General features: G+C 42.2%; 2 protein-coding genes and 1 long non-coding RNA gene across 4 annotated transcripts in view; 2 read left to right on the top strand and 1 right to left on the bottom strand.

The window, feature by feature from the left end:
- The window catches only part of LOC148885343 (uncharacterized), a 28227-nt gene extending 22373 nt beyond the window's left edge, over positions 1-5854 (top strand). The window contains exons 5-6 of the long non-coding RNA XR_016117996.1: positions 2694-2801; positions 4008-5854. This is a non-coding gene — a long non-coding RNA (uncharacterized LOC148885343). The remainder of the gene's footprint in view (positions 1-2693; positions 2802-4007) is intronic.
- On the bottom strand, positions 1435-23389 carry LOC148885342 (G protein-activated inward rectifier potassium channel 1-like). Its single transcript, XM_089018057.1, has 4 exons — positions 23263-23389; positions 7846-8694; positions 2749-2965; positions 1435-2246 (listed from the first exon to the last, which is right to left on the bottom strand). Exons 2-4 carry the CDS (start codon positions 8539-8541, stop codon positions 1618-1620), a joined length of 1542 nt encoding a protein of 513 aa, XP_088874183.1. The 5' UTR covers positions 8542-8694; positions 23263-23389; the 3' UTR covers positions 1435-1617.
- On the top strand, positions 12467-27346 carry LOC148885341 (zinc finger protein 281-like). Of its 2 annotated transcripts, none has more exons than XM_089018055.1 (7): positions 12467-12597; positions 15317-15730; positions 22816-22875; positions 22949-23066; positions 23143-23226; positions 23296-23414; positions 23609-27346. In XM_089018055.1, the coding sequence occupies exons 2-7, from the start codon at positions 15365-15367 to the stop codon at positions 24872-24874; spliced, it is 2013 nt and encodes a 670-aa protein (XP_088874181.1). In that variant the 5' UTR covers positions 12467-12597; positions 15317-15364; the 3' UTR covers positions 24875-27346. The 2 variants fall into 2 exon arrangements, with proteins under 2 accessions (XP_088874181.1, XP_088874182.1); XM_089018056.1 differs by lacking the exon at positions 12467-12597 and adding an exon at positions 12800-12997.

Genomic DNA, 27346 nt, shown 5'->3' with positions numbered 1-27346 from the left:
AATAAAAAATTAATGGCCTCCAGCCTTTGGGGGGAGGGCGGTGAAGCGAGCTCTGCGTTTATCGATTCCATATCCATCGTGGCCAAACTTCCATGAAGAGTTATTGATCTGATCGAGAGACCCGAACGAAGCACCTCCCCCTCATCCCCAGAGTCTTGAGAGCACTGGTAGATGCTTACTGTGCTGCGGTGATGTCATTGGCCAGACATCTTTTCTTTTTTTTTTAATAAAGTGACCATAGAGCATATTAAAAAAATATTTCTGACTATCTATGGCATCATATGCTAGGCAAAATATCACTTTTGTAATGATTTGTTCAAATGACAAGATTGTAGTGGCCTGGTATTACAGCAAATGCCATTTTGGGCTATTCATCAATGTCCATTTCCTTCTGATACATCATCGCTAAATAGATCAACATAATCTGTAGTGATCAATTACTGATGACATCCATCTTCACAACTCCCAATTTAGATTTTTTTGATGTATGTTTTTTTTTTTTTATCATACTGCAAATCTCCCTATTCGCCTGGTTGCCTCGGCGATGCTCACCTTTTGATTGACGGCCAGCAGCTGTGTGGTTTTTATCTTTTCATTGAGGCCGACTTCCCTCTTAGCCACCCAGAGGCGGTCCAAATAGCCTTCCTCTCAGTGTGTGGGATGCGCATCAAAACAAACACTTGTACAATGCGCATCTCCGTGTGTGTGTGTGTGTGTGTGTGTGTGTGTGTGCGCGTGTGTGTGTGTGTGCGTGTGTGTGTGTGTGTGTGTGTGTGAGTGAGAATCTGACTTACATCAAAACAAGCTGACAGTGACAGAGGGAAGGGTGGAAAAAAAAGGTGTTAATAATGAACGACTGACTAGTCATTTAAATTTGGACATATTAAAGTGTCACTGGATCAAGTATTCATGGTATCGGTATTTATAACCTGAACAAACATCGTGATAATTTTCCAAAAAAAACAGGCAGTGAAAATGTGTGTGTATATATATATGTATTTGTATATATTTATTTGTATATGTGTCTCTAAAATAACAAAATATAATAACAAATAATCTAAAATAATATATAATTGTACGTGTTTTTCATTTCGATGCGAAAGCTGTTTGCCCGCAATTTAATGTATCCCATAACTCACCTCTCAAGTGAGTGAAGCCTCAAAATCGTTCTTTCCGTCCCTCCTGCTGCCGTGCCTGATGGCACACAATTCTCAAAGCTGTCCATTGTAAACAAAATAGCAGCGCTAGCAAGCCGTGTCGAAAATCGTAAAAATCCAACTTGTAATTGAACTCCACCCCCACCCAAAAAAAAAACAACAAAAAACACTGTGCAGTATTACTTTTTGTTGTGTGATGTTCTGTGAGATTTTTATGGATGTGAAAAGTCTGTCGCGAAACGAGGGATTGACACAAAAACACACAAAAACACGAGAGTGACTGAATGTGATTTATTCATTGATCAAACTAAGATTGACTAACAAGCGTACATACAGAGGGGTCCATTTTTGTGTCGCTGCACATTTTCGTTGTGCAAAAGAAAATAAATAATCCCGGTGTAAAGTAGTCCGTTGGGGATTTTGTCCCCATGCCGCCCTCCTCAGGGCAGACTTTCTCTCTTCAGCGGTTCATTTTGCGTAATTTGGCTGGTAAATTGTCTTCGGGCTTCCTGCCTGTCGACAAAAGTGGGCTGTTTGCGCGGGGTTGCGGCGAGCCTAAAGTGGGCATCAGACTATGCTGATATAAGTCCCCGGTGGACTGTGTCAAGGGTTCGAATCCGACTTTGAGCGAGTCGTCGGGCCCGGAAGAAGATCCGAGGCGCTGGAGCTTGAGCGGCAGGTCCCCCGTGCTGCATGCCTTCTCCGAGTGCTGCGAGCTCAGCATCAGCACTTTCCTCTGGAGGTCCTCCTTCCCGGATGAGCTGATCCGCTGGAGTTTGCTGGGCAGCCGCTGTCCGCCGCCTCCGCCCATCGTCGCCGTCGCCGCATTGATGCAGTCCACAGAGAAAACGCGGTCGCGCCGGGCACCTTGGCTCTCGGTGAGCGCAGGCGTAGACACGGGCGACGGCAAGGAATTCTTCTCCTCGTGTTCTTTGACGCTATACGCCGGCGTGGGGACCTCGAAGGTGCTGTGGAACTGAGAATAGTCGACACGGAAGAAACCCTCCTCCAGGGACATCACGGGCAGGAATCGGTGTCCCCACAAGACTTCGTCCTCCGTGTAGGAAGTGCGCGCCTGGCACGTCATGCCTGCAAGGGCGACAGAACTGCTGAACCTTTCGGGAGGATCTCTTTGTGGCCTTTTGGAACACTGAAAGGTCAATAAACAATCAACAAAGACTTGGCTGGTTTCTACACCAAGCGCTCGGTAGGAGTAACCAAATACACCAAATAAGAAAAAGCAAAACCCGAACAAATTCCGGAATGGCGCTCTACGTCATAGTTTCAATTCCCAAATAAATTTGTGAACGAGTTAAAAACAGAGTCGCATTCATCAATGTGACGCACGGTCACGACGAGCTTGTTACGCAAAAGTATCACGGCATCTCCCCGTAATAAAATAACCTGCCTAATTCGATCCCTCTGCATGTGTCACCGTCACTCGTACCTACGCCGAGCCGGAAAGGCACGGGGCCAAATGAGATTTCAAAGCAGCTCCATCTCCACTGACTGACTAATGTTCATATTTCCATTTAGATGGAGACAGGAAAGAAGGAGGGGGAGAAAGACAAGAGGAGGCGTCGCCGCTTACCGGTGGTCTCCACGATGCCCTCCAGGATCACCACGATCTCAAACTGCTCGCTGGTGAGTGAGCGCTGGGACAGGTCGAAGAAGGGGCTCTTGGGGTTGATCTCGTGGCAGATGGTGAGTGGTGAGACCAGGAAGAGTTGGTCGGCCCCCGTGCCGAAGCCCACGTCCAGCTCGCACTGGTCCAGGGGCAAAAACTCGCCCTCGGGGGTCTGGCGGGACTGAAAGATGGACATTTATTGATAACTGCTACCTTTCACAATAGAATAAACACACAGACTGACACATGTAGTGTGTAGTCCCCACTTCCTGGTGGGGACTACACACAAATACGCGCACACACACGTTTTTGCTGCGTGGTGGGGACTAGACACACTCTCTTATACGCACACATTTTTGTAAATTGTGGGGACTATACAAACTCACGCAGACACGTTTTTTTCGGCATGGTGGGGACGGGACACACACAGCCACGTTTTTGCCACATGATGTGGATATAAACACTCACTCACGCATGCACACATTTTTACGACGTGGTGGGGAGTGGACACACACACACACACACACACACATATTTTTACGACATGGTGGCGACCAGACACCCACACGTTTTTACGACATGGTGGAGACTAGACACACTTATGCGCCCACACACGTTTTTTTCTACAAGGTGGGGACTATACACACTCGCACACGTTTTTTTTGAAATGGTGGGGACTATACACACTCACTCAAACACACGTTATTTCGTTGTGGTAGGACTATACATACGTTTTTGCGACATGATGGGGACTAGACACTTATGTGCACACACACGTCTTTGCAACATGGTGGGGACTATACACACTTATGCACACATACGTTTTTTTGCGACAAGGTGGAGACTAGAAAACTCACGCGTTTTTGCAACAAGGTGGAGACTAGACACACTCTCACACGTTTTTCAAAATGGTGGGGACTATACACACCCACTCAGATACGTTTTTTCAGTGTGGTGGGACTATACACACATTTTTGCGACATGGCGGGGACTATACACACTTATGCGCACATCTGTTTTTGCTACAAGGTGGAGACTAGATACACTCTCACACACATTTTTGCGACATGGTGGAGACTAGACACATTCTCTCACATGTTTTTGCTGCAAGGTGGAGACGAGACACACTCTCACACACGTTTTTGCTACATGGTGGGGACTACACACACATGTGATCTACAGTATGTCCTGTTGAAGTCATCATGCATTTTTTCATGTTGCAGGTTTCTCTACGTGTCTACTCACATCATCAACACCCCACCTTCCACTGACCCGTCCATGACATTGCCAGTGGCCAGCAACCCCCCCATGGAATCCCCCCTTCTGTGACTATCATGTGAGTAAACAGCATTCTCTCCAACTGAATATGAATGAGGTGTGCTGCAGGGTTCCGTGTCGGGGCCGTTGCGGTGTCAGCGGGCTGTTGTTCACTCGTTAGCTACTTAGCAGCTTGTGAGCAAGCCCGTCCAAACGCCTTACGTACGTCCTTTTCCATTTTTTTTCCCCTGTCCCTTGTCACATTAACAAGATGGATGAGCAGCCCGCCTGACGACAGGCGACAGGCCGAGCAGCTTTCAAGTCTGCTATCTTTTCCCATTGGCTCTGTGCCTCGAATAAGATGATTTTGCTTTCTGAGCGCAGCATTTTTTTTATGAGATGTGATATAAGAGAAGAGAATCTTGTACTATGAGGCGTTCTAAGCATCTTTCTTCTTCTGGCCATCCCGTACCCAACTTTTCATTACATCCCTGATTACAAAATGCATTGGAAGCCAATTCCGAGTCCCCAAACCTCCGAGGAGATAAAACAAGACAGAAAATTCGGTTGAAAGTCTTACTATGCTAATTTTTTTCCCCATTAAGTTCCCTCGCTTTGCGCACCTGTGGCATTTTGGTGTTCCGTCGGTACTCCCTGATTGACAGACTCATCTTCCTCCTCCTCTTCTTCTTCTTCGTCTTTCTGTTGGCAGCTGTCAGCTACTAATTATCCACTACACCGCAACTTCCTGTCCAAACACCCGCCATTGTTTCACGCTCTGACACAAACAGACGGCGGCGGAATCCCTTTTTGAAACGCCAATTTGTTCGGCTTCGGGAACTGTTTCCATCAGAGCGTCATCATTTATGGCAAGGTGTTAAGTGATTTGTGTGAAAATTTCTATCCAATCAAATTTCGACCATCTCTGCGTTGCTATATCAGTGCAATCTGCTCCGGGCCTGGAGCCATTTTGGCCCATAAAAACTGTCTTAGAAACGCAACCATTTCTTTCATCACTCAGATTAAAAAAAAAAACAACAACAATTCATTTACGGGTCGCTTGCACGTTTGCAAATGTGGAAAAAGTCCAACTAACCTCCCCCTTTCACGCATCACTAACCCTCATGACGCAATATGGCGCATATGGCGTAAAGAGTAGCAGCTCCTGGCAAATGCTATTTGTCTTCTTTTCTTCTTTTTTTTTCTACGGCATGTTCAATGTGGATGTAATGGAAAGGAAGTCAATTAAGATAATTAAAGAGCAGACGGTCGATCTTTCTGATCTCCTTTTCTCCGACGTCGCGCCACCGTGGCTCTGGGTTTTCCTCAAAGTACACACACCCGAGACACACGTCAATGTAAATTTGTTACATATAGTTTTCAAGCAAATCTAATCGATTTCAGCCTTGTACAAAGGAACATCTCAGTCATCAGAACAAAAAGGTCCAAAGTAGCAAACAAAACCATGAGTAAATATAACAAGATGAAACAAACCTGACAGGGTGAAACAAACAATGACCCGACCCTGAATGGTCATGCCGGAAGTCCTTTTAACTACCACTGATTAAAACCACCAACACCTGTGCCGCTGCAGGCAGGGCCCTACAGTGCCATCCGTTGATCGCAAACGGAAACGTGACAGAGACAAATAAACAATAATAATACAATTCATTTATAAGCGTCTTTCAAAACTCTCAAGGTCACTTTACAGTCACAGGATATTTTATTCTGTGGGTGAGCAGCGGCAGCCACACGCACCATCGTTCACTCAACTCGGAAGTAACCCAAATAGATAAAAAGCCAGCTCGCTAACATATAGCTAATAAATAGCCAGCTACATAGCTAGCCAGAGAGCTAATAGATAGCAAGTAGATAGCAAATGGATAGCAAATAGTAGTAATAATAATAATACATTTCATTTCTAAGCGGCCTTAAAAACTCTCAAGGTCACTTTACAGTCACAGGATATTTTTTTTCTGTGGGTGAGCAGCGGCAGCCACACGCGCCAGCGTTCACTCAACCCGAAAGTAACTCAAATAGATAGAAAGCTAGCCAGCTAGCTAAAAGATATCCAATAGCCAGCGAGCTAGATAGCTAGCAAGTAAGCTAGATAGCTAGCCAGCGAGCCAGATAGCTAGGTAGCTAATAAAAGGCATCTCATCTCATACTCAACAGTATCATTAGAACATCGTGATCTTCTGTGCGAGGGTTAAAGTTCCGATGTGGCAATTTTAACAGGATCTCTGCGTCACATCCAAGTGATGCTTTCTCTCACGACTTAAAGTTCCTTGGCTAAGACCCCCCCCCCCCCCCCCCCCCCCCCAAAAAAAAAAAAAAAAAAGATGGTGATCATAAAGGAAGTGAATGATGCCTGGGTTGGCAGAAGCCATAAATATCCTTTTATGTTTGGCATGAGCTCCCGGGAGTGCTGATTTGTTCATTTTTTTTTGTAACTCACTGTGCTCTACTCCACTCTGTTTCTCTTGGAAGGCCAACTGTACTCCTGTTTTGACACCTACCTGACTGCCGTGTGTTCGTAAACACACACAAACACACACAAACACACTCAGCTCACACCTGCCGCTGCTGATGGATAGTGATAGTGAGCTCTGTTTGCTTTCAACACCCCCCCCAAAAAAAAAAGAAAATAATCCGAGCATCTGCTGTCCATAGTACGGAAGAGCATTAGGGCCAAAGCTTAAATATATTTTTTTGAGATGGGGTATTATTTTGAGAAGAACAAAAATCGCAAATTTGCTAGATTTAAAGGACAACCGACACAATTTTTTGTTTCCTAACGTACATCAGAAAAACGTTTTATAGCATCTAAAATAGCCAAAACACGCAGGCTGATATTTTTAGTCAAATGCAAAACACCAATAAAAATGTCCCAAAACTACTTCAAAATGACCCTGGAAATGGCGAGTTTCAGAAGGTCCCGCCCCCTTGTTTGTGACGTCACGCCAGGACGTCTTGCCTTACTCTGGAATCAAAACAATGGCTTCAGATTCGGACAATATGCTTTCTTGTTACTCATCCAGTTATGAATATGATTCAAATAGTTCCGAAGAGGAAAGCATACATGTTTACAATCGATTAAAGAAGTACTTGCGTATCAATTCGAGCCGTCAGAACTCCAACGTAGCGTCCCAGAAAATGCACAAGATGGTGCCCAAGCTCCGTTCGAAATGGGCTGATTTGTCTGCTGGGAATTTGTGTCAACTAGTATCAAATAGTAGTCTTGGTGCAACACAGGATTCCGCGTTATTTATGTGTTTTCCTTCAAATTTCACAATCAACACGAAGTTTTCAGACCAAGCAAAGTACCCAAAATGCATTGTGTGTCGCTTTCTCGGTCAGGGGCGTTCCTGACGTGACGTCACGTCAGGCATCGTCAACAACTCGAAAACAAGACTTCCTGAATATTCAGCGCGAGTCTTAAAACGTAAAATATAGCTAGATGCCGTGGAATCTTTGTAAAATACGCTCAGTAGAAGTCATTTGAAGTGATTTTACAAATTATAGACACAACTTGTCCGGAGGCGTTTTCCATACATCAGGTGCACCGGATTATGAGGCGCATGATTGGCTTTTGAAAAAATATTTTCTTGTAGGTGCGCCTTATAGTGGAGAAAATATAATACTCTTAGTTGGCCATTATTTTCTTTTTAATGCTGGGTCTCACTTTGGACACCGCGGATTGGACTCCATTTCCCTACAAAGTTTCCCCAACATGACGGGTCGACCCGTAACTTCTCGGCATCCCCAAGCTGACGGGGACCCCCACCCTCCCCCCCAATTTACCTTGATGAGTTTGCACCGGATCTGCGCCGACACCATGTGGCTGTTACGCAGGTTGCCCACGCGAAACATGAGGCACAGCCGGCCGTCCCGCTGCGACACGACGGCGTCCTGACTGAACATGAGCGTCTCTGCGCGTTTCTTCGGCTGCGACATCTTGATGAACATGCAACCGATGAGGAAGGCGTCCACGATGGAACCCAAGAGCGACTGGAACAGGAACAGGATGATCCCCTCGGGACACTTTTCGGTGATGTAGCGGTAGCCGTAGCCGATGGTGGCCTCCGTCTCGATGAAGAAGAGGAAAGCGGACGGGAAGTTGTACACGTTGGCCACGCACGGCGTGTAAGACGCGTCGCGGGCGTGCTGCTGCAGGTCCCCGCGGATGTAGGCGATCACCCACCACATGGACGCCATCACCAGCCACGCCACCGTGTAAGTGAGGATGAAGATGAGTAGGTTCCAGCGCCACTTGAGGTCCACCAAAGTGGTGAAAAGGTCCGACAGGTAGCGGCTGGTCTCGCCGCCCAAGTTCCCGTGTTGCACGTTGCAGCGGCCGTTTTTCTCCACGAAGCGTTGCCTCTTCTTCTTCGCCGCCGGCGCAGAGAAGCCGCCGCCGCCTCCTCCGTCCACCCCGCCGGCCCGGTTGGTGCTGACCACCTGGTAGTCCTCGCCGAATTTCCTGCGAAGTGCCGCCATCTCGACGCGACTCCAAGCGGGCGACTACTCCATTGTTTTGTCCGGTTAGCGGCGGTGCGTAAAAAGGCACCGTGGTCACTTTTTACGCACGGAGGGGTGGGAGACGAAACTCACTGCTCGCGGGAAATCTGTCGATTGAAGCTCGGGTTCCAACTGCGGAGGAGAGCGGTGGGGAGGTGGGCGTGCGTGCCAGAGAGAAAGGAAAGGAGAGGAGGGGAGAGTTATGCGTGACCGCGTAAAACAAGAAAAGGAGGAGCAGTTTAGCTTAATTTGTCGCCTTTCGTCATTATTCGAGTCGTCTGTATGAGCCACTAATCTTTTTTTAATCAATTTTCACTTTGAATAAGGCATTTGCTTTTTTTTAATTGACTTTTATGACATTTTGATTGCGGAACCACGCGCATAGCTTGAAAGCTCGTGGCTAACTGCGCCATCTGGCGGTTGGATACCGGATTCGTCAGATTATTTCTGCTTGAAAAACAAACAATTCAAATATTTCTCCCGGCTCTACTAACACCAAATTTCCTGGTTCACTTGTTCGACTGTCATTCGTTGAACAAACGTGCCAGTTTGGTTTTAAAAAAATAGGCATTACAGTGTCCAAGAACATGAAATGGGAGGTCACCACCAACTCCATCTTGAGAAAGGCCCAACAGAGGATGTCCTTCCTGAGGCATGGCCTGCCACAGTAGGTCCTCTGACATTTCTCCACGAAAGTCCTCGAATCAATTATGAGTTCTTCCATCACGATTTAGTTTAGGCCCACCGCAAAAATGGACGAAATCTGCCTTCAATGGACAGTAAGGACGCCCTTCCCACTCTCGAGGACTTGCACGCTGCAAGAATCAAGACAAGGGAATGGAAAAATCCTACTAGACCCTCCGCACCCTGCTCATCACCTTTTCCAGCGACTCCCCTCGGGCAGGTGCTACCGATCCATGTGTCCTCCATACTTAATTCTCGTTCTGATTTGCCTCCAGAGTCCAGACACTTAAGGAAAGGCTGCTTGCTATTTTGCTGTTAAAAGTTGAATACTTTTAATACTACTTGCATTCCAGTCAGTTGTCGCTTTCTAGTTTGACTCAATCCGGAACCGCAGTCGGTGTGTTCCAAAGCAGCCGTTTTAGCAATTAATTCTCAGTTTTGCTTTTCAATCTGTTTTGATGAGGCTTCAATTGCTCATTTTGTCTCGTAAACTCATGATGCAAACCTATTAGCTCGTTACTTCATTTTGCAGAGGGGAAATTGGCTCTCTTATACAAAGTTACACAAGGACACAAATGCTAGAAAACTGGAAGGATGCCAAATGGACCAATGGATCCATTCAGTTTGATGGCCAATTTTCCCATATGTAAATTATTCTCATTCACTGCCATTCCCGAATTGATTCAACTGTTGTTAAAGTGCTATATAAACCAATATCGCATTGTATTTTGGGCAGCCGCCCTCATTTTAAGCTCATATAACTCCAGAGTCATATAACTTAGGAATTAACTTTTTTTGATGAAAGAAGAGAGTCCAAGGTTTCTAACGCTGCTTTGAATGTTTATGTAGTCCTAAAACTCAATATTTTGCGGGTCTTGGAATTAATAATAATACAATTTCATTTCTAAGCGCCTTTCAAAACTCTCACGGTCACTTTACAGTCACAGGATCAGTTTGTCTGCGGGTGAGCAACGGCAGCCACATGCGCCAGCGTTCACTCAACCTGAAATAACTCTAATAGATAGAAAGTTAGCTAGCTAATATATAACTAATAGCTAGCTAGATAGATAGCAAATAGCTAGCTAATAGATAGCAACATGAGCCAGCGTTCACTCAACCCGGAATAATAATAATAATAATAATAATAATAATACATACATTTAATTTATAAGCGCCTTTCAAAACTCTCAAGGACACATTACAGTCACAGGATATTTTTTTCTGCGGGTGAGCAGCGGCAGCCACACACGCCAGCGTTCACTCAACCCAGAAGTAAAGTAAAAAAAATATATATATATAATTAACTTTATATTTTATCTCCACTCGAGTACGCTTCTTGGCACTATTCTGATTGTTTTGAATAACTCAAATAGAAAGTTAGCTAGCTAGCTAATAGATAACTAATAGATAGCTAGCTGGCTAGTTAGGTAGCTAACATATAGCAAATAGATAGCTAGCCAGCTAGCTAGTTAGATAGTGAATAGATAGCAAATAGCTAGCTAGCTAGGTAGCCAGCTAGATAGCTCGAGTGAGAAACATGGTATCAACAGACTCTCCTACACCACGAAAAACCTGGCACTGAAGTGGACACATTTTTACAAATCGTCTGGCAATGAATGAGTTAAAAAAAATGTATTTGTTGGTTTACATTTTTGATGCTGGATCCCAGAAGGGGAAAAACGACCAAGCCACACTTGTTTTAGACACAAAAAGTTCGATGATGCCGAGGTTTCAACCCTCAAATATGCTGTATGGGACTTTCCGGAAGATTATCAGTCAGCAAAGGAATCAGGATTTGGTCACTTTGACAAGCCGATGTTGTTGGTGGTCACATAGAGAGACCCAACAAGGGGGACCTCTGATCCTTGAGGATTAGAGGACCCGGTAACGCCATCTGTTACACGTTGCTATGCGTCACTTCTCTTTTTTTATTTTAGTTTTTTTTTATCCCCCCCCCCCCCCCCCCGCCCCCTCTCTGCTTTGTTTGGGAGCTTCAAGGAGAGCCGGGGGAGGAAACAAAGAAGTGCTGAATTATTAATGAGTCATGTATAAGCGCCTGCGTCATACGATACGTGCATTCAGGCCCCACATTCCAATGCGGGACCATCTTGTCTTTGTCTTTTTCACCTTGGAGAAGGTGTTCACTTCTTTTGTCTCAAGCGTTGCATTGTTGCTCTGATCGACCTTGGCGTCGACGCGTGATGAGATTCATTCAGGAAAGATGGATTTTTTTTTAACATGAAAAAAAATCCTTTCAGTATACGTATTAGAGTGTGAAATCACTTTTTTTGGTGTGTGATTATGTCCCCTAACTTCTTCTTCTTCTTTTCCCTTCAAGGGGTCGCCGCAGCGAATCAGTGTCCTCCATCTTCAGAGGTTTGATTTGCATATTTGCAACATAAATGACATTCAAATGTTGAGATTGTGCTGTATTTGTAATAGGTTCATATTCTGTTGTCGGCTTTATTTCGAGGACATTTCCATCACACTTTTCTCCCAAGGTGTCCCTCAAGGTTCACTACTGGATCCTCTCCATTTCACCCTTGACACTTGGTCAGACCACGTCAGACATTTTATCCAGGAGTTACTAAATATCATACTTGTGAACTATGGCTAATATCTGCCCTTATAAATGATTACAATTCCCATATAAAAGTTGTAGTACGCCGTATATTATTTAAAATGGTAAAAATACGTGCCTTTCAAAACTCTCAAGGACACTTTACAGTCACGGGATAAGAACTTTTTTTGTGTGGGTGAGCAGCGGCAGCCAGCATTCACTCTACGCCGAAGTAACACAGCAGCAAAGTTATGAAAGGAAGAGGTAAGGAAAGAAGTAGAAAAACAAAATACAGGAGCTGCTGGAAAGGTTGAGCCAAAAAGGTCATTGTAAGATTGGTTCACATAAAAACGTAGGAAAGTTGTTTAAGCCATACATTATTTGAAATGATAAAAAATGTATAAAATGCGGGGATAATGTATAACTTGACAGGTATGAAATATTGTACAAAACAATTTCCCTGATGAAACTTTTGACATGGTTAATTTTCATAACGATGACGTTGTTAATTTTCATATATTATTTTACACTGGCATAAAATGCATTTTTTTTCAAACGTCTGCGTGTAATACTACACGATGTATTGTATCAACATTTTTTTTTTTTAAATTTGCGTGCGTGCGTGTGCGCGCGCACGTCCAAGACCCACAATGCTCCGCGCGCAGCCAAGATGGAAGAACCCAGCAGCTGCCGAAGAACAATGTTTTGACTCGAGATTTTTTGGGGAAAACGGGAACGCCGAGAGACAACGACGCCGGCCTTTAGGAGCGGCTTGTGATGCTCATCAGCCGGTAAGAGACACGCCGGACGCGTTTAAAAACAACCCCCCCAAAAAAGTGTGTTTTTTTTCAATCGCTACGTCTGCAAAGTTTAAACTTCTCATGCGGGACAGACAACAAAAGCTGCTCGCCGCCGCTTGGTTAGCATTGCTAAGCTAATAGGACCCGAGCATCATTGTTCATTCGGGACTTTGTGGGTCATGCCCATTTTCGTTGCTCCATCACCGCATACGCTCGCTCCGCTTTTCCCGGGAAACAAATCACCGGTTCTTGAGCAAATATGAATGAAAACTTGTGATTTTTTTTTCTCGTTTAAAAAGGAAAAATCCGAAAACAAGCAGCTGCTCCTTCGCCCTTCATTATTCTACGCGAGTGTCCTCCAAATAGAATATCTCCCAGTTCAACTGAAAAGGTAACTTTTAGACAAACTTAACAACACGATGACAAATGGAACCCGGTCGTTATATGTTGTTTCGATTTCGAGAGCTTGTGCGTTTTGAGTACCGCGGCGAGACTGATAATTTGGTGCTGAAAATGCGCGGCCACATTAATTATTGTCCCGCATCACAAAGAACAAAAACGACGGAGGCGCCCCGAGACTGTTAGCATGATTTGAGCCTCCTAGCTTTATTGCCCCCCCCCCGAGCATCGTGATTAAGTCGGGACGAAAGTACCCCACTTTCATTTCATTTAGACGCCAGATTGGAGTAATTAAATGTGAGGTTATGAGCTGTGGTTTTGAAATCTGTGGCTCAGGGGTTCAAATTGGCTTCCATGTTTCTATTTTATTGTTAAATAGTTTCGAGTAGAATAAAAATGTAGTGATGGTCAAGCAAACAGTAATGCTGCTTTCAAGGAAACTGGGAAACTTACAGGACAAACGACGCCTCCGGACAAGTTGTGTCCATAATTTGTAAAATCACTTCAAATGACTTCTACTGAGCGTATTTTACAAAGATTCAATCGCATATAGTTATATTTTACGTTTTAAGACGCGCACTGAATATTCAGGAAGTCTTGTTTTTGAGTTGGTGACGAGTCCGTACGTGACGTCACTGAAGGAACGCCCCTGACAGAGAAAGCGACACACAATGCATTTTGGGTACTTTGTTTGGAAGCAAATCACATAAATAATGTGATGGTGAATCGTTGTGTGTTGTACCAAGACTACTATTTGATACTAGTTAACACAAATTACCAGCAGACAAATCAGCCAATTTCTATATTGCTATAAAACGTTTTTCTAATGTCAGTTAGGAAACAAAAAAATTGTGTCGGTTGTCCTTTAAGGAAAATTGCCCTTTAATGTGGGAAGTCTGAGTTGTCATAAAAAAATAAGAACGCGAAGGGCGCTCAACAGCAACTTTTAACACGCCAGCGCTGTTATAAAATACTTATACCGGAACGACACGTTTATTTGCCACACGCAGCTTTACCTTCCCGTTAGCATGGCTTTGTGATCAGAGACCGATGGCGTGTTCAGACTCGCGTACCACCGCTGGAGGAATTTAACTGTTGTAAAACAAGGACCCCTGTATTCACATTTGTCAATGTCACGTCAAACTATATTTGGTAAGAAATAAACAACGTCCTTAATATCTGACAGTCCTCAGTTGATAACAATGCAAATGAGGTTATGTACGGTGCACAATGCTTCATGCTAACCGTTGATTTGTATTAGAAAACAAGCATTGGCAGCATTTGATTTGATGTCTGTATTGTGTGTAATCACACCAGCACTCATTGGCATCTAATCCTCATGCAAATAGGATGACTGGATCAGACATAAACGGCGGCGCAGATTAACGTTCGGTGGGGAAACGGAGTAAATGCAGCGCCCCCGCCAGACAGGAACCACTTGCATTTGTCCTCGTGCCAGACTGCGGCCCATTTGTTGACCCCACCAATCATCACCTTTAATCCGCCTCAAGCGTCTTTTTGCGCACGGATCCTGCAAAATTGCAGCTTCAGTCGGAGCAGACAATTATATGGCCTTCTCCGTTGTTGTTTTTTATCTATCTATCTATCTATCTATCTATCTATCTATCTATCTATCTATCTATCTATCTATCTATCTATCTATCTATCTATCTATCTATCTATCTCTTTTATGATACGGTTTTGCACATTTACAGTATACATCTCAGTCTGCTGACATTTTTTACTATGCTTAGAATATCTTGTTTTTCTGCCCTTTCACCCCACCCTGTCCCCTTTCAAACTGCTGCTGTGGATTGCAAAATTCCCCATTCTGTGACAAATAAAGGTTTTCTGACTCTGATCTATCTATCTATCTATCTATCTATCTATCTATCTATCTATCTATCTATCTATATCTATCTATCTATCTATCTAGCTGGTTATCTCTCTTTCTCTATCCCTCTATCCATCTTACTATCTTTCTATCCCCCTCTCTCTATCTCTATTCCTCTATCTATCCCTTTATCTCTATTGTTTAGCATTGCTCTCTCTCTCGCTCTATGAAAAATTGGCGATTTTACATATAACTATTTCTTCACTGGATAAAGTGTCCATTAACAAATATTTTAAAATAAAAAATAAACGATTAACTAATGTTGGATTGCCTCCCCCCAAAAAAAAGGTCCTACTTTATTTCCCCCAAAAATAAAATTAGGAGCCATGAAAGGAAGGATGCAGTAAATTCACACAAACATGCTAGCGAGCGCGTGCTAATTATTCCAATGGCCTTTGTTGTCATTTCTCCAACCAGGATGACACTGACTGCGACGCCATAGTTTTCCCCATCCAGCCGCCCGCCATGAGCATCATTCAAGACAAGTTAGGCAACGACTTCCTGCGCCCTAACGGCGGCATGGACGGCACCTTCGGCGCAGGCATGATCATGTTCAGCCACCTGCCGCCCGTCACCAGCTTCACCCGCCTGCATTCCGTCGGGCCGCAGGAGATGATCCTGAAAAAGGAGCGGGACTCGCCCGACTGCAGCGGCGGCCCGCTTCCGGGGACGGGCGACTACGTCCACGCCCTCGGTATCAAGCAGGAGAAAATGTCTGACCTCGACTACCGCTTGCCACTCTACCCGGGGGGGCTGGCCAAGACCACCGAGTTCCTGGAGGTCGCAGTCAGTAATCAGAACCCGCTCGTCCACGAAGTCAACGCGGCCAGCGTGAGTTCTGCTCTGTCTGTATTATATGTCTTATATGTCTGATACTTTGGCTTACAAACTTAATTGGTTCCCACACAGTGTGTAAGGCGAAAAGTATGTATCCCAAAAATTAATTTCCCATAGGAAACTATTAAAATGAGAATAATCTGTTCCCAGGTCCCCATAAAACTTAATTTTCAAATTTTCTAAGCATTAAAACTACACAATATATATATATAGCTTATTTTATGTATAATAAATGTGCTATGGTATTATAATTAAAGAAATCAACTGTACTGTATAATAAAGTCGTTTTATTTACCTTTGTGATGGTCGTTGATGGCTTAATGGACATACATGGACGTTTTTTGTCAGCTAAAAACGGCTTACTATACATCAGGGGTGTCAGAGTAGTTTTTTGCCGCGGACCACATTGTAGATATGGTTTCCTCCCGAGGGCCGTTATGGATTTGGGGAAGCCATTAGAATGTTTAATCCCCTCCACATATTACATACAGAGCGCTAAATAAAATAATAACTAGTTTTCAAATCTAAAGTCAAGAAAAATGACTTATTGTGGTTTACATCCAAAAATATGACATTTTTGTTAGGATTTTAGCAAGTATAATGGACAAGTTCACAAGTTTGATTTGCTTTCGCGGGCCGAAAAAAAATATGTGGTGGGCCTCATTTGGCCCCCGGGCCTTGACTTTGACACCTGTGCTATACATGGTCGTTTTTTGGACTAAAACGCCTTGGTCGTTTTTTTTTCAGCTAAAAACACCTTACTATACATGGGCGTTTTTTTTGGTCTAAAATGCCTTACTATACATGGACGTTTTTTTCAGCTAAAAATGCCTTACTATACATGGTCGTTTTTTCCAGCTAAAAACGCCTTACTATACATGGTTGTTTTTTAGGCTAAAAACGCCTTACTATACATGGATGTTTTTTTTTTTCAGCTAAAAACGCCTTACTATACATGGATGTTTTTTTCAGCTAAAACGCCTTACTATACATGGTCGTTTTTTTTAGCTAAAACGCCTTACTATACATGGTGGTTTTTTTCAGCTAAAAACGCCTTACTATACATGGTCGTTTTTTTCAGCTAAAAACACCTTACTATACATGGGCGTTTTTTTGGTCTAAAATGCCTTACTATACATGGTCGTTTTTTTCAGCTAAAACGCCTTACTATACATGGTTGTTTTTTTTAGCTAAAACGCCTTACTATACATGGTGGTTTTTTTAGCTAAAACGCCTTACTATACATGGTCGTTTTTTTCAGCTAAAAACGCCTTACTATACATGGATGTTTTTTTCAGCTAAAACGCCTTACTATACATGGTCGTTTTTTTCAGCTAAAACGCCTTACTATACATGGTCGTTTTTTTCAGCTAAAACACCTTACTATATACATGGTCGTTTTTTTCAGCTAAAAACGCCTTGGTCGTTTTTTTTCAGCTAAAACGCCTTACTATACATGGTCGTTTTTTTCAGCTAAAAACGCCTTACTATACATGGTCGTTTTTTTCAGCTAAAAACGCCTTACTATACATGGTCGTTTTTTTCAGCTAAAAACGCCTTACTATACATGGTCGTTTTTTTCAGCTAAAACGCCTTACTATACATGGTCGTTTTTTTCAGCTAAAAACGCCTTACTATACATGGATGTTTTTTTTTTCAGCTAAAAACGCCTTACTATACATGGATGTTTTTTTCAGCTAAAACGCCTTACTATACATGGTCGTTTTTTTCAGCTAAAAACGCCTTACTATACATGGTCGTTTTTTTCAGCTAAAAACGCCTTACTATACATGGACGCTTTTTTCAGCTAAAAACGCCTTACTATACATGGTCGTTTTTTTTAGCTAAAACGCCTTACTATACATGGATGTTTTTTTCAGCTAAAACGCCTTACTATACATGGACGTTTTTTTCAGCTAAAAACGCCTTACTATACATGGACGTTTTTTTCAGCTAAAAACGCCTTACTATACATGGTCGTTTTTTTCGCCCAAAAACGCCTTACTATATATGGTTGTTTTTTGTGCTAAAAACGCCTTACTATACATGGTCGTTATTTTCGGCCAAAAACGCCTTACTATACATGGTCGTTTTTTTCAGCTAAAAACGCCTTACTATACATGGTCGTTTTTTTGGGCTAAAAATGCCTTACTATACATGGTTGTTTTTTTGGGCCAAAACGCCTTACTATACATAGTCTTTTTTTTGGGTCAAAAACGCCTTACTATACATGGTGGGTTTTTTTCGGCCAAAAACGCCTTGCTATACATGGTGGTTTTTTTCGGCCAAAAATGCCTTACTATACATGGTCCTTTTTTCGGCTAAAAAAAACCACCATTTTACCTTTAACTCTGAAAAGAAGGTACCTTGATGGACAAATGGTTAGTCCTCTGGTTTACCACCTGATTGCTGCAGGGTTCGAATCCAGCATAAACTTTTTTTCAGGTTTCGGGGGGGGGGGGTTCGACAAAAAAACGGCTTACTATACATTGTCGGTTTTTTCGATATACGTACATGGTCGTTTTTTTTGCCCAAAAACGCCTTACTATACATGGTCGTTATTTTTGGTCAAAAACGCCTTACTATACGTGGTCGCTTTTTTCGCCCAAAAACGCCTTACTATACATGGTGGTTTTTTTCGCCCAAAAACGCCTTACTATACATGGTTGTTTTTTGTGCTAAAAACGCCTTACTATACATGGTCCTTATTTTCGGCCAAAAATGCCTTACTATACATGGTCGTTTTTTTCAGCTAAAACGCCTTACTATACATGGTGGTTTTTTTTGCCCAAAAACGCCTTACTATACATGGTTGTTTTTTTTTGTGCTAAAAACGCCTTACTATACATGGTCGTTATTTTCAGCCAAAAACGCCTTACTATACATGGTCGTTTTTTTCAGCTAAAAACGCCTTACTATACATGGTCGTTTTTTTTGGGCTAAAAATGCCTTACTATATATGGTTGTTTTTTTGTGCTAAAAACGCCTTACTATACATGGTCGTTTTTTTTGGGCTAAAAATGCCTTACTATACATGGTGGTTTTTTTCGGCCAAAAATGCCTTGCTATACACGGTGGTTTTTTTTGGCCAAAAATGCCTTACTATACATGGTCGTTTTTTTTTGCCCAAAAACGCCTTACTATACATGGTCGGTTTTTTTGCCCAAAAACGCCTTACTATACATGGTCGTTATTTTTGGTCAAAAACGCCTTACTATACATGGTCGCTTTTTTCGCCCAAAAACGCCTTACTATACATGGTGGTTTTTTTCGGCCAAAAACACCTTACTATACATGGTCGTTTTTTTCGCCCAAAAACGCCTTACTATACATGGTTGTTTTGTGTGCTAAAAACGCCTTACTATACATGGTCGTTATTTTCGGGCAAAAACGCCTTACTATACATGGTCGTTTTTTTCAGCTAAAAACGCCTTACTATACATGGTCGTTATTTTTGGTCAAAAACGCCTTACTATACATGATTGTTTTTTTCAGCTAAAAACGCCTTACTATACATGGTCGTTTTTTTGGGGCTAAAATGCCTTACTATACATGGTCGTTTTTTTTGGGCCAAAAACGCCTTACTATACATGGTTGTTTTTTTTGCACAAAAACGCCTTACTATACATGGTCGTTATTTTTGGTCAAAAACGCCTTACTATACATGGTGGGTTTTTTTTCGGCCAAAAACGCCTTACTATAATGGTTGTTTTTTTCGGCCAAAAACGCCTTACTATACATGGTGGTTTTTTTCGGCCAAAAATGCCTTGCTATACATGGTGTTTTTTTTCGGCCAAAAATGCCTTACTATACATGGTCTTTTTTTTGTGCTAAAAATGCCTTACTATACATGGTCGTTATTTTCGGTCAAAAATGCCTTACTATACATGGTCGTTTTTTTCGGCCAAAAATGCCTTACTATACATGGTCGTTTTTTTGGGGCTAAAATGCCTTACTATACATGGTCGTTTTTTTTTTTGGGCCAAAAACGCCTTACTATACATGGTTGTTTTTTTTGCCCAAAAACGCCTTACTATACATGGTGGTTTTTTTCCCCCAAAAACGCCTTACTATACATGGTGTTTTTTTTCGTCCAAAAACGCCTTACTATACATGGTGGTTTTTTTGTGCTAAAAACGCCTTACTATACTTGGTCGCTTTTTTTCGCCCAAAAACGCCTTACTATACATGGTGTTTTTTTTTCGGCCAAAAATGCCTTACTATACATGGTGTTTTTTTTGTGTGCTAAAAACGCCTTACTATACATGGTCGTTTTTTTCAGCTAAAAATGCCTTACTGTACATGGTTGTTTTTTTGGGTTAAAAACACCTTACTATACATGGTCGTTTTTTTGGGCTAAAAATGCCTTACTATACATGGGCGTTTTTTTTTCCCAGCTAAAAACGCCTTACTATACATGGTCGTTTTTTGGGCTAAAAATGCCTTACTATACATGGATGTTTTTTTCAGCTAAAAACGCCTTACTGTACATGGTCGTTTTTTTCAGCTAAAAACGCCTTACTATAATACATGGGCGTTTTTTTTGGGCTAAAATGCCTGACTATACATGGATGTTTTTTTCAGCTAAAAACACCTTACTATACATGGTCATTTTTTTCAGCTAAAAATGCCTTACTATACATGGTTGTTTTTTTGTGCTAAAAACGCCTTACTATACATGGTCGTTTTTTTGTGCTAAAAACGCCTTACTATACATGGTCGTTTTTTTTCGGCCAAAAACGCCTGACTATACATGGTGGCTTTTTTCGGCCAAAAATGCCTTACTATACATGGTCGTTTTTTTTGCCCAAAAACGCCTTACAATACATGGTCGTTTTTTTCTGCCAAAAATGCCTTACTATACATGGTGGTTTTTTTGTGCTAAAAACGCCTTACTATACATGGTCGTTTTTTTCAGCTAAAAACGCCTTACTATACATGGTCGTTTTTTTGGGGCTAAAACGCCTTGCTATACATGGTGGCTTTTTTCGGCAAAAAATGCCTTACTATTCATGGTGGTTTTTTTTGCCCAAAAACGCCTCACTATACACGGTCGTTATTTTTGGTCAAAAACGCCTTACTATACATGGTCGTTATTTTTGGTCAAAAATGCCTTACTATACATGGTGGCTTTTTTCGGCAAAAAATGCCTTACTATACATGGTGGTTTTTTTCGGCCAAAAATGGCTTGCTATACATGGTGTTTTTTTTTCGGCCAAAAATGCCTTACTATACATGGTCGTTATTTTCGGTCAAAAACACCTTACGATACATGAGTTTTTTTTTTTTTTTCGGCCAAAAACGGCTTACTATACATGGTGGTTTTTTTCACCCAAAAATGCCTTACTATACATGGTCTTTTTTTGTGCTAAAAATGCCTTACTATACATGGCTGTTTTTTCGACCAAAAACGCCTTACTATACATGGTAATTTTTTCTGCCTAAAAACGCCTTACTATACATGGTCGTTATTTTCGGTCAAAAACGCCTTACTATACATGGTGGTCTTTTTCGGCCAAAAATGCCTTGCTATACATGGTGGTTTTTTTTCGGCCAAAAACGGCTTACTATACATGGTCATTTTTTTCGCCCAAAAATGCCTTACTATACATGGTCATTTTTTCGGCCTAAAAACATCTTACTAGACATGGTCATTTTTTTTCGGTCAAAAACGCCTGACGATACATGGTTGTTTTTTTCGGCCAAAAACGCCTTACTATACATGGTCGTTTTTTCTCCAGCTACAAACGCCTTACTATATATGGTCGTTTTTTTGGGCCAAAAACGCCTTGCTTTTTTTTGGTCTAAAATGCCTTACTATACATGGATGTTTTTTTCAGCTCAAAACGCCTTATTAAACATGGTCGTTTTTTTCAGCTAAAAATGTCTTTTTTTCGGCTCCGCCTTACTATACATGGACGTTTTTTTTCCAGCTAAAAACACCTTATTATACATGTAAGTTTTTTTCAGCTAAAAACGCCTTACTATACATGGACATTTTTTTGGCTAAAAACGCCTGACTATACATGGTCTTTTTTTCGGCTAAAAACGCCTTACTATACATGGTCGGTTTTTTTTCAGATAAAACGCCTTACTATAATACATGGGCGTTTTTTTTTATCTAAAATGCCTTACTATACATGGATGTTTTTTTCAGCTCAAAATGCCTTACGAAACATGGTCATTTTTTTTAGGCTAAAAACACCTCACCATACATGGGTGTTTTTTTCGGCTAAAAACGCCTTACTATATATACATGGTCGTTTTTTTCATCTAAAAACGCCTTACTATACATGGATGTTTTTTGGGCTAAAAACACCTTAATATACATGGTCCTGTTTCTCGGCTAAAACGCCTTACTAAACATGGTCGTTTTTTTCAGCTAAAAACGCCTTACTATACATGGACGTTTTTTTTTGGCTAAAAACGCATTTTATCCATGGTCGCTTTTTTTTTCGGCTAAAAACGCCTTACTATACATGGTGGTTTTTTTTCGTGCTAAAATGCCTATACATTTTTTGACCAAAAACGCCTTACTATACATGGTCGGTTTTTTTGGGCTAAAATGCCTTCCTATACATAGTCGTTTTTGTTCAGCTAAAAATGCTATAACATGGTTGTGTTTTTGGGCTCAAAACACCTCATTATCCATGGTCTTTTTTTGTGGACTAAAAACACCTTACTATACATCGTTGGTTTTTTTTTAGCTAAAAATGCTTCACTATACATGGTTGTTTTTTGTGCTAAAACGCCTTACTATATATATTTATATATATATAGTAAAGTCTCGTTATATCGATATTCTCGGGAGTCCGAAAAAATATCGATATAACCGGGACTATCGATATATCCGACCCTGCACGCATGTAATTTTCTCCTTGCGTTCATAGAAATAGTATCGGAATAAGCGGCACTATCGATATAACGAGAATATATATATATATATATATTAGCTAAAAACGGCTAACTATTCATGGTCGCTTTTTTCAGCACTAAATGGCTTTACTATATACCGTACATGGTGTTTTTTTTTTTTTTCAACTAAAACCACCTTACTTTGTGTGGTCATTTTTTCTCAGCTAAAGACGTCTGGCAACGGACAAAAGACCCGGCCAAGAAAGAAGCGTAACGACACAAAGGTTTGACAACTACTTTGTTTTTTCTCTTACAAATGAATGTTGCTGATGCTAATACTTTTAATGTTGCCCACAGTCCATGATGCTGGATGGATGCAACACGCCACCGGGCAGTAAACCTCATATCTGCGAGCACTGCAGTGCAGCCTTCAGGAGTTCCTATCATCTGCGCAGACACGTCCTTATTCACACCGGTATTGCAAATTTCACGAGAGGATCAGGTGCGCCTTACAGTGCGGAAAATACGGTAATCTGTGAATTTGTTTTTAGGTGAGCGGCCGTTCAGATGTAGCCAGTGTAACATGAGTTTCATCCAAAAGTACCTCCTCCAGCGACATGAGAAAATTCACAGCGGTAAGTCATACGCGCCAAATGTCCACATTCTCTTACCTTGACTGTTTATTCTTGAATGTTGCTCATCAGGGGAGAAGCCATTCAGTTGTGACCAGTGCAACATGCGCTTCATCCAGAAGTACCACATGGAGAGACACAAGCGCACGCACAGCGGAGAGAAGCCCTACAGATGTGAGAATTGCCAACAGGTGTGAGATTTTCATTTCCTCCTCTTGCGGAATCAACGCAGCCTTTCCCAAACTTAATCAGACACCTTGGCGTTTATTTGAAATTGCAACACAAGCTCCACTAATTTGACATCACAGCCCCGCGATGTATGTTACTGTTATAATATATATATATATTAATAATGACATCTAAAAATATTGTTTTTTTTTCTCAGTTCTTTTCCAGGACAGATCGACTGCTGAAGCACAAGCGGACGTGTGGAGATGCCATGAGGAAGGTTTTGGATCCGATAATGCTGGACATGGCAGGCTACGGAATCACTCAGGGAAACACGACGGGAATTGGGAGAAAAAAAAGCCGCTCCAAAAATCCTGGTGAGGGAGGCGCTCGGAAGAAGAAGAAGGGGGACGCTGCTTTGAGAGCCCCTCCCGTTCCGGCCGCTATTAGCGGCGCCTACAGCGTCCAAGAATACTCACTTGAGAATCCAAGTGTCTCCTCCATGACAGAGCCAGCGGCGGGTCCCAGTATGCAACACCACCAAGGCCGCGCTCCGAAGATGGCGTTCAAGAAGGCCCATCGGAAAAGTCTTGAAAAAGGAGGGAAAGCGTATTTGGTTCCGGAGCACGTGGACGATCACGGTCTCATGCAGACAAAAGCGGCCAACAACAATTACGACGACGCCGTGCAGTTCCTCAAAAAGCGACGTTACCTCCAAAACGCCGCGTCATCCACAGGAAGCGAGTACGACCTGCTGTCCCCTCACCCGACGGTCATTCAGATGACGGACGTCGACCCGGGCTTGGACAAGTCCAGCATTCCCGACGAGGTGCTGCAAAGCCTGCTGGAGCAGTACGCGCACAAACCCGATACCACGCAGGCACACCAAATCCATTTCGATCTGGGCGAGCAGCTGGCGGAGGCGCTGCAGCCGGCCTCGACGCAAGACCTGGACGCCGCCTCCAATCCGCCCGGCGACAAGGGCATCTTGATGAACGAGTATTCGCGTTTCCTTCTGCAGGCTCTGGAGCGCACGAGCCACAGTAGCAGCTTCCCACTGAGCGCCCCGTCTTGCGGACCCTTCCTCTACTCGGAATGCGGCTTCATGCCGTCGGGGGCCGCCGACGCCTCGCCTCAGCCAGCCTTTCAGCTCCTGGACGCCGCCCATCATCACCAGCTCACCCCTTCGCAGGAGCTCAACGCCTCCACCACACCGCCGTCGTCCTACCAGGCGGAGCTTAATGGCCACAAGGAGGCGCCGCCCACCAAGAATGGCCACGCCGCCATATTCCCGCTGTCCTCTTCCAAAGGCGCCCCCTACCAGATTGAAACTTTTGCGCAGGCTTTCGGGTCACAATTCAAGTCCGAAGATCGGATAAGGACGCCCGTGTCCCACTTCTCAGGGTACAGCAGCTTGCTGGCCGACGTCGGCGAGCCGGCAAGCCCCGCCTCCAAATCGCCGACCAGCCAAAGTTTCAGATGAAACCACACCACCAATTTTATTTGTATGACTTTTTTTTAATATCGGATGCCACTCCTCTTTTCCACAAGACAATTTCATCTAAATTTATTTTCTTTTTATTTATGGGGTACTACCGTGACATGACTTTTAAATATAGTATTATTTTTTATGATTATACTAATATGAATATTTTTCCACCAGCTTAGTTTGGCAGGGAATAAAAAAGTAATAATAATAATAGCCCAATATAGGAAATGCAAAAAAAAGTATTACTCAGGAAACAGGAAGTTGCTGACATGATGAATGAGTGTGAACACTGAAAACACTTTCTCTTTGGTAATATAGAGATTATGATGTCTTTTCATGGCCGTACTTGTAGATGATCCATCTATATATATATATTTATAAGAATATATATATATCGATACAGATTTACTCACGGTGGCCACTAAGAACGAGGGTTGTTTTTAAAGTGGGGGCGGGAGGTTGGGTGTGGAAAATGCTTACCTGTAGGGGTCGCTATTCAACAGCCATTGGCTTCTTGCTCTTCATTTCCCCTCGAATGAACAAGGCCACACTGTCCACAAAGAAGGGAAAACATGAGATTTGAAAAACTCTTCTTCATACATGACAACACTTTTCAAACACTCCATCGTTTTTTTTAAACATATTTTAGTCCTGATAAAATTTGAAGTTTTTATGTTTCTGAAAAAAGGTCATAATTGGAAATTTAAAGGACAACCGACACCATTTTTTTGTTTCCTAACTGACATCAGAAAAACGTTTTATAGCATCTAAAATACCCAAAACACGCAGGCTGACATTTTTAGTCAACTGCAAAACACCTATAAAAATGACTTAAAGTGTGCTAAAACTGCAACAAATTGGGCTGCGAATTGTGGATTTTCAGAGAGTCCCGCCCGCAGTTCGTGACGTCACGCCAAGACGTCTTGCCTTGCTGGAGAATCAAAACAATGGCTTCAGATTCAGAGATGCTTTCTTGTTACTCATCCAGTTATGAATATGATTCAAATAGTTCCGAAGAGGAAAGCATAAATGTTTGCAATCGATTAAAGGAGTCCTCCCATATCAATTCGAGTCGTCAATGACAGCAATGTAGCATCCCAGAAAATGCACAAGATGGCGCCCAAGCTCCGTTGGAAATGGGCTGATTTGTCTGCTGGGAATTTGTGTCAGCGAATATCAAAATAGTTGTCTTGGTGCAACGCACAACGATTCACCATCGCGTTATTTATGTGTTTTCCTTCTAATTTTGCCATCAACACGAAGTTTTCAGACCAAACAAAGTACCACAAAATGCATTGTGTGTCGCTTTCTCGGTCAGGGGCGTTCCCTCCGTGACGTCACGTCAGGCATTGTGATCAACTCGAAAGCAAGACTTCCTGAATATTCAGCGTGAGTCTTAAAATGTAAAATATAGCTATATGCGGTGGAATCTTTGTAAAATACTCTCAATAGAAGTCATTTGAAGTGATTTTACAAATTATGGACACAACTTGTCCGGAGGTGTCGGTTGTCCTTTAAGTGATGATTTCTCAAAAGTAAATTTTTATGGAATATGTCGTTGAATAGTCGTGACGACATAGTCAACTTTCAGGTCAAGATTTTTTTTTTAATATTGATTTATTCACATTTTTTTAATTCTGAGACTTTCTCCCTTTAGCGGGTTATTTATTTACAAGGTGGAGGTGTGGCCCTCATACTCAAGTCGTCTCTCAAGAGTTCCGTTGAGCACTTTGAGGCGTTTTGCATGAAGTCAAACTTTTCGATATGACCGACTTGATTTCGGTTTCGGAATTTGGGAGGCTTGAATATATTTGTTGAAATATCTTTAGTGGGAAGGTCGTTTGTGGTGAGACTTTATTCAATTGGGAGAAAAAAAAGGACAGACCAATGTGGCACGTATGCGCCATTTTACGGAAGGGTCACGGAATGACCCTTCCGTGTTTTTTGTGAGCCTGTTTGCTCCATGGATGATTTGGCGTTATGATGGAATTGTGAAACCGAGCGGCCCCTGTGCTTAAAGGAAACAAGGAAATAAAAAAAACGTGTATGCATTTTAGATTTGTCCCAATAGATGAATTGGCTTGTTTAGTAAATGTTAGTTGTCATTTCAAAATGTATTTATGCTAGTTTTATTATTTTTTTTGTTAATTATTAATTGTAATGTCTTCCAGTGATCGATATCTGCTAAGAATTTGCCTGATATACCTCAGATCGATATTATCTTGGGATGCGGGGGTAGCACATCTCATTGTTTACAAGCCTTTATTGTAACACTACTTTAAAAAAAAAAACTTAATGAAAATGACTTTTGTAAGTTTATTTTACAACAGCCAAATGTAATAGCTGATGATGTCACTATGTTGTTGTTTTTTGTAATTTAAGGTTCTTGTGACTTTCTTCACCAAGACTTTGCCTGTCCAATGAATTAAAAGTGATTAGGGAGGAAAAAAGATAATAAAAAAACTT

This window comes from Hippocampus bargibanti, linkage group LG17 (genome assembly GCF_051943395.1).
Source record: "Hippocampus bargibanti isolate YZ-2025 linkage group LG17, ASM5194339v1, whole genome shotgun sequence".
Taxonomy (NCBI): Eukaryota; Metazoa; Chordata; class Actinopteri; order Syngnathiformes; family Syngnathidae; genus Hippocampus; species Hippocampus bargibanti.
This window is presented reverse-complemented; position numbering and strand designations above follow the sequence as displayed.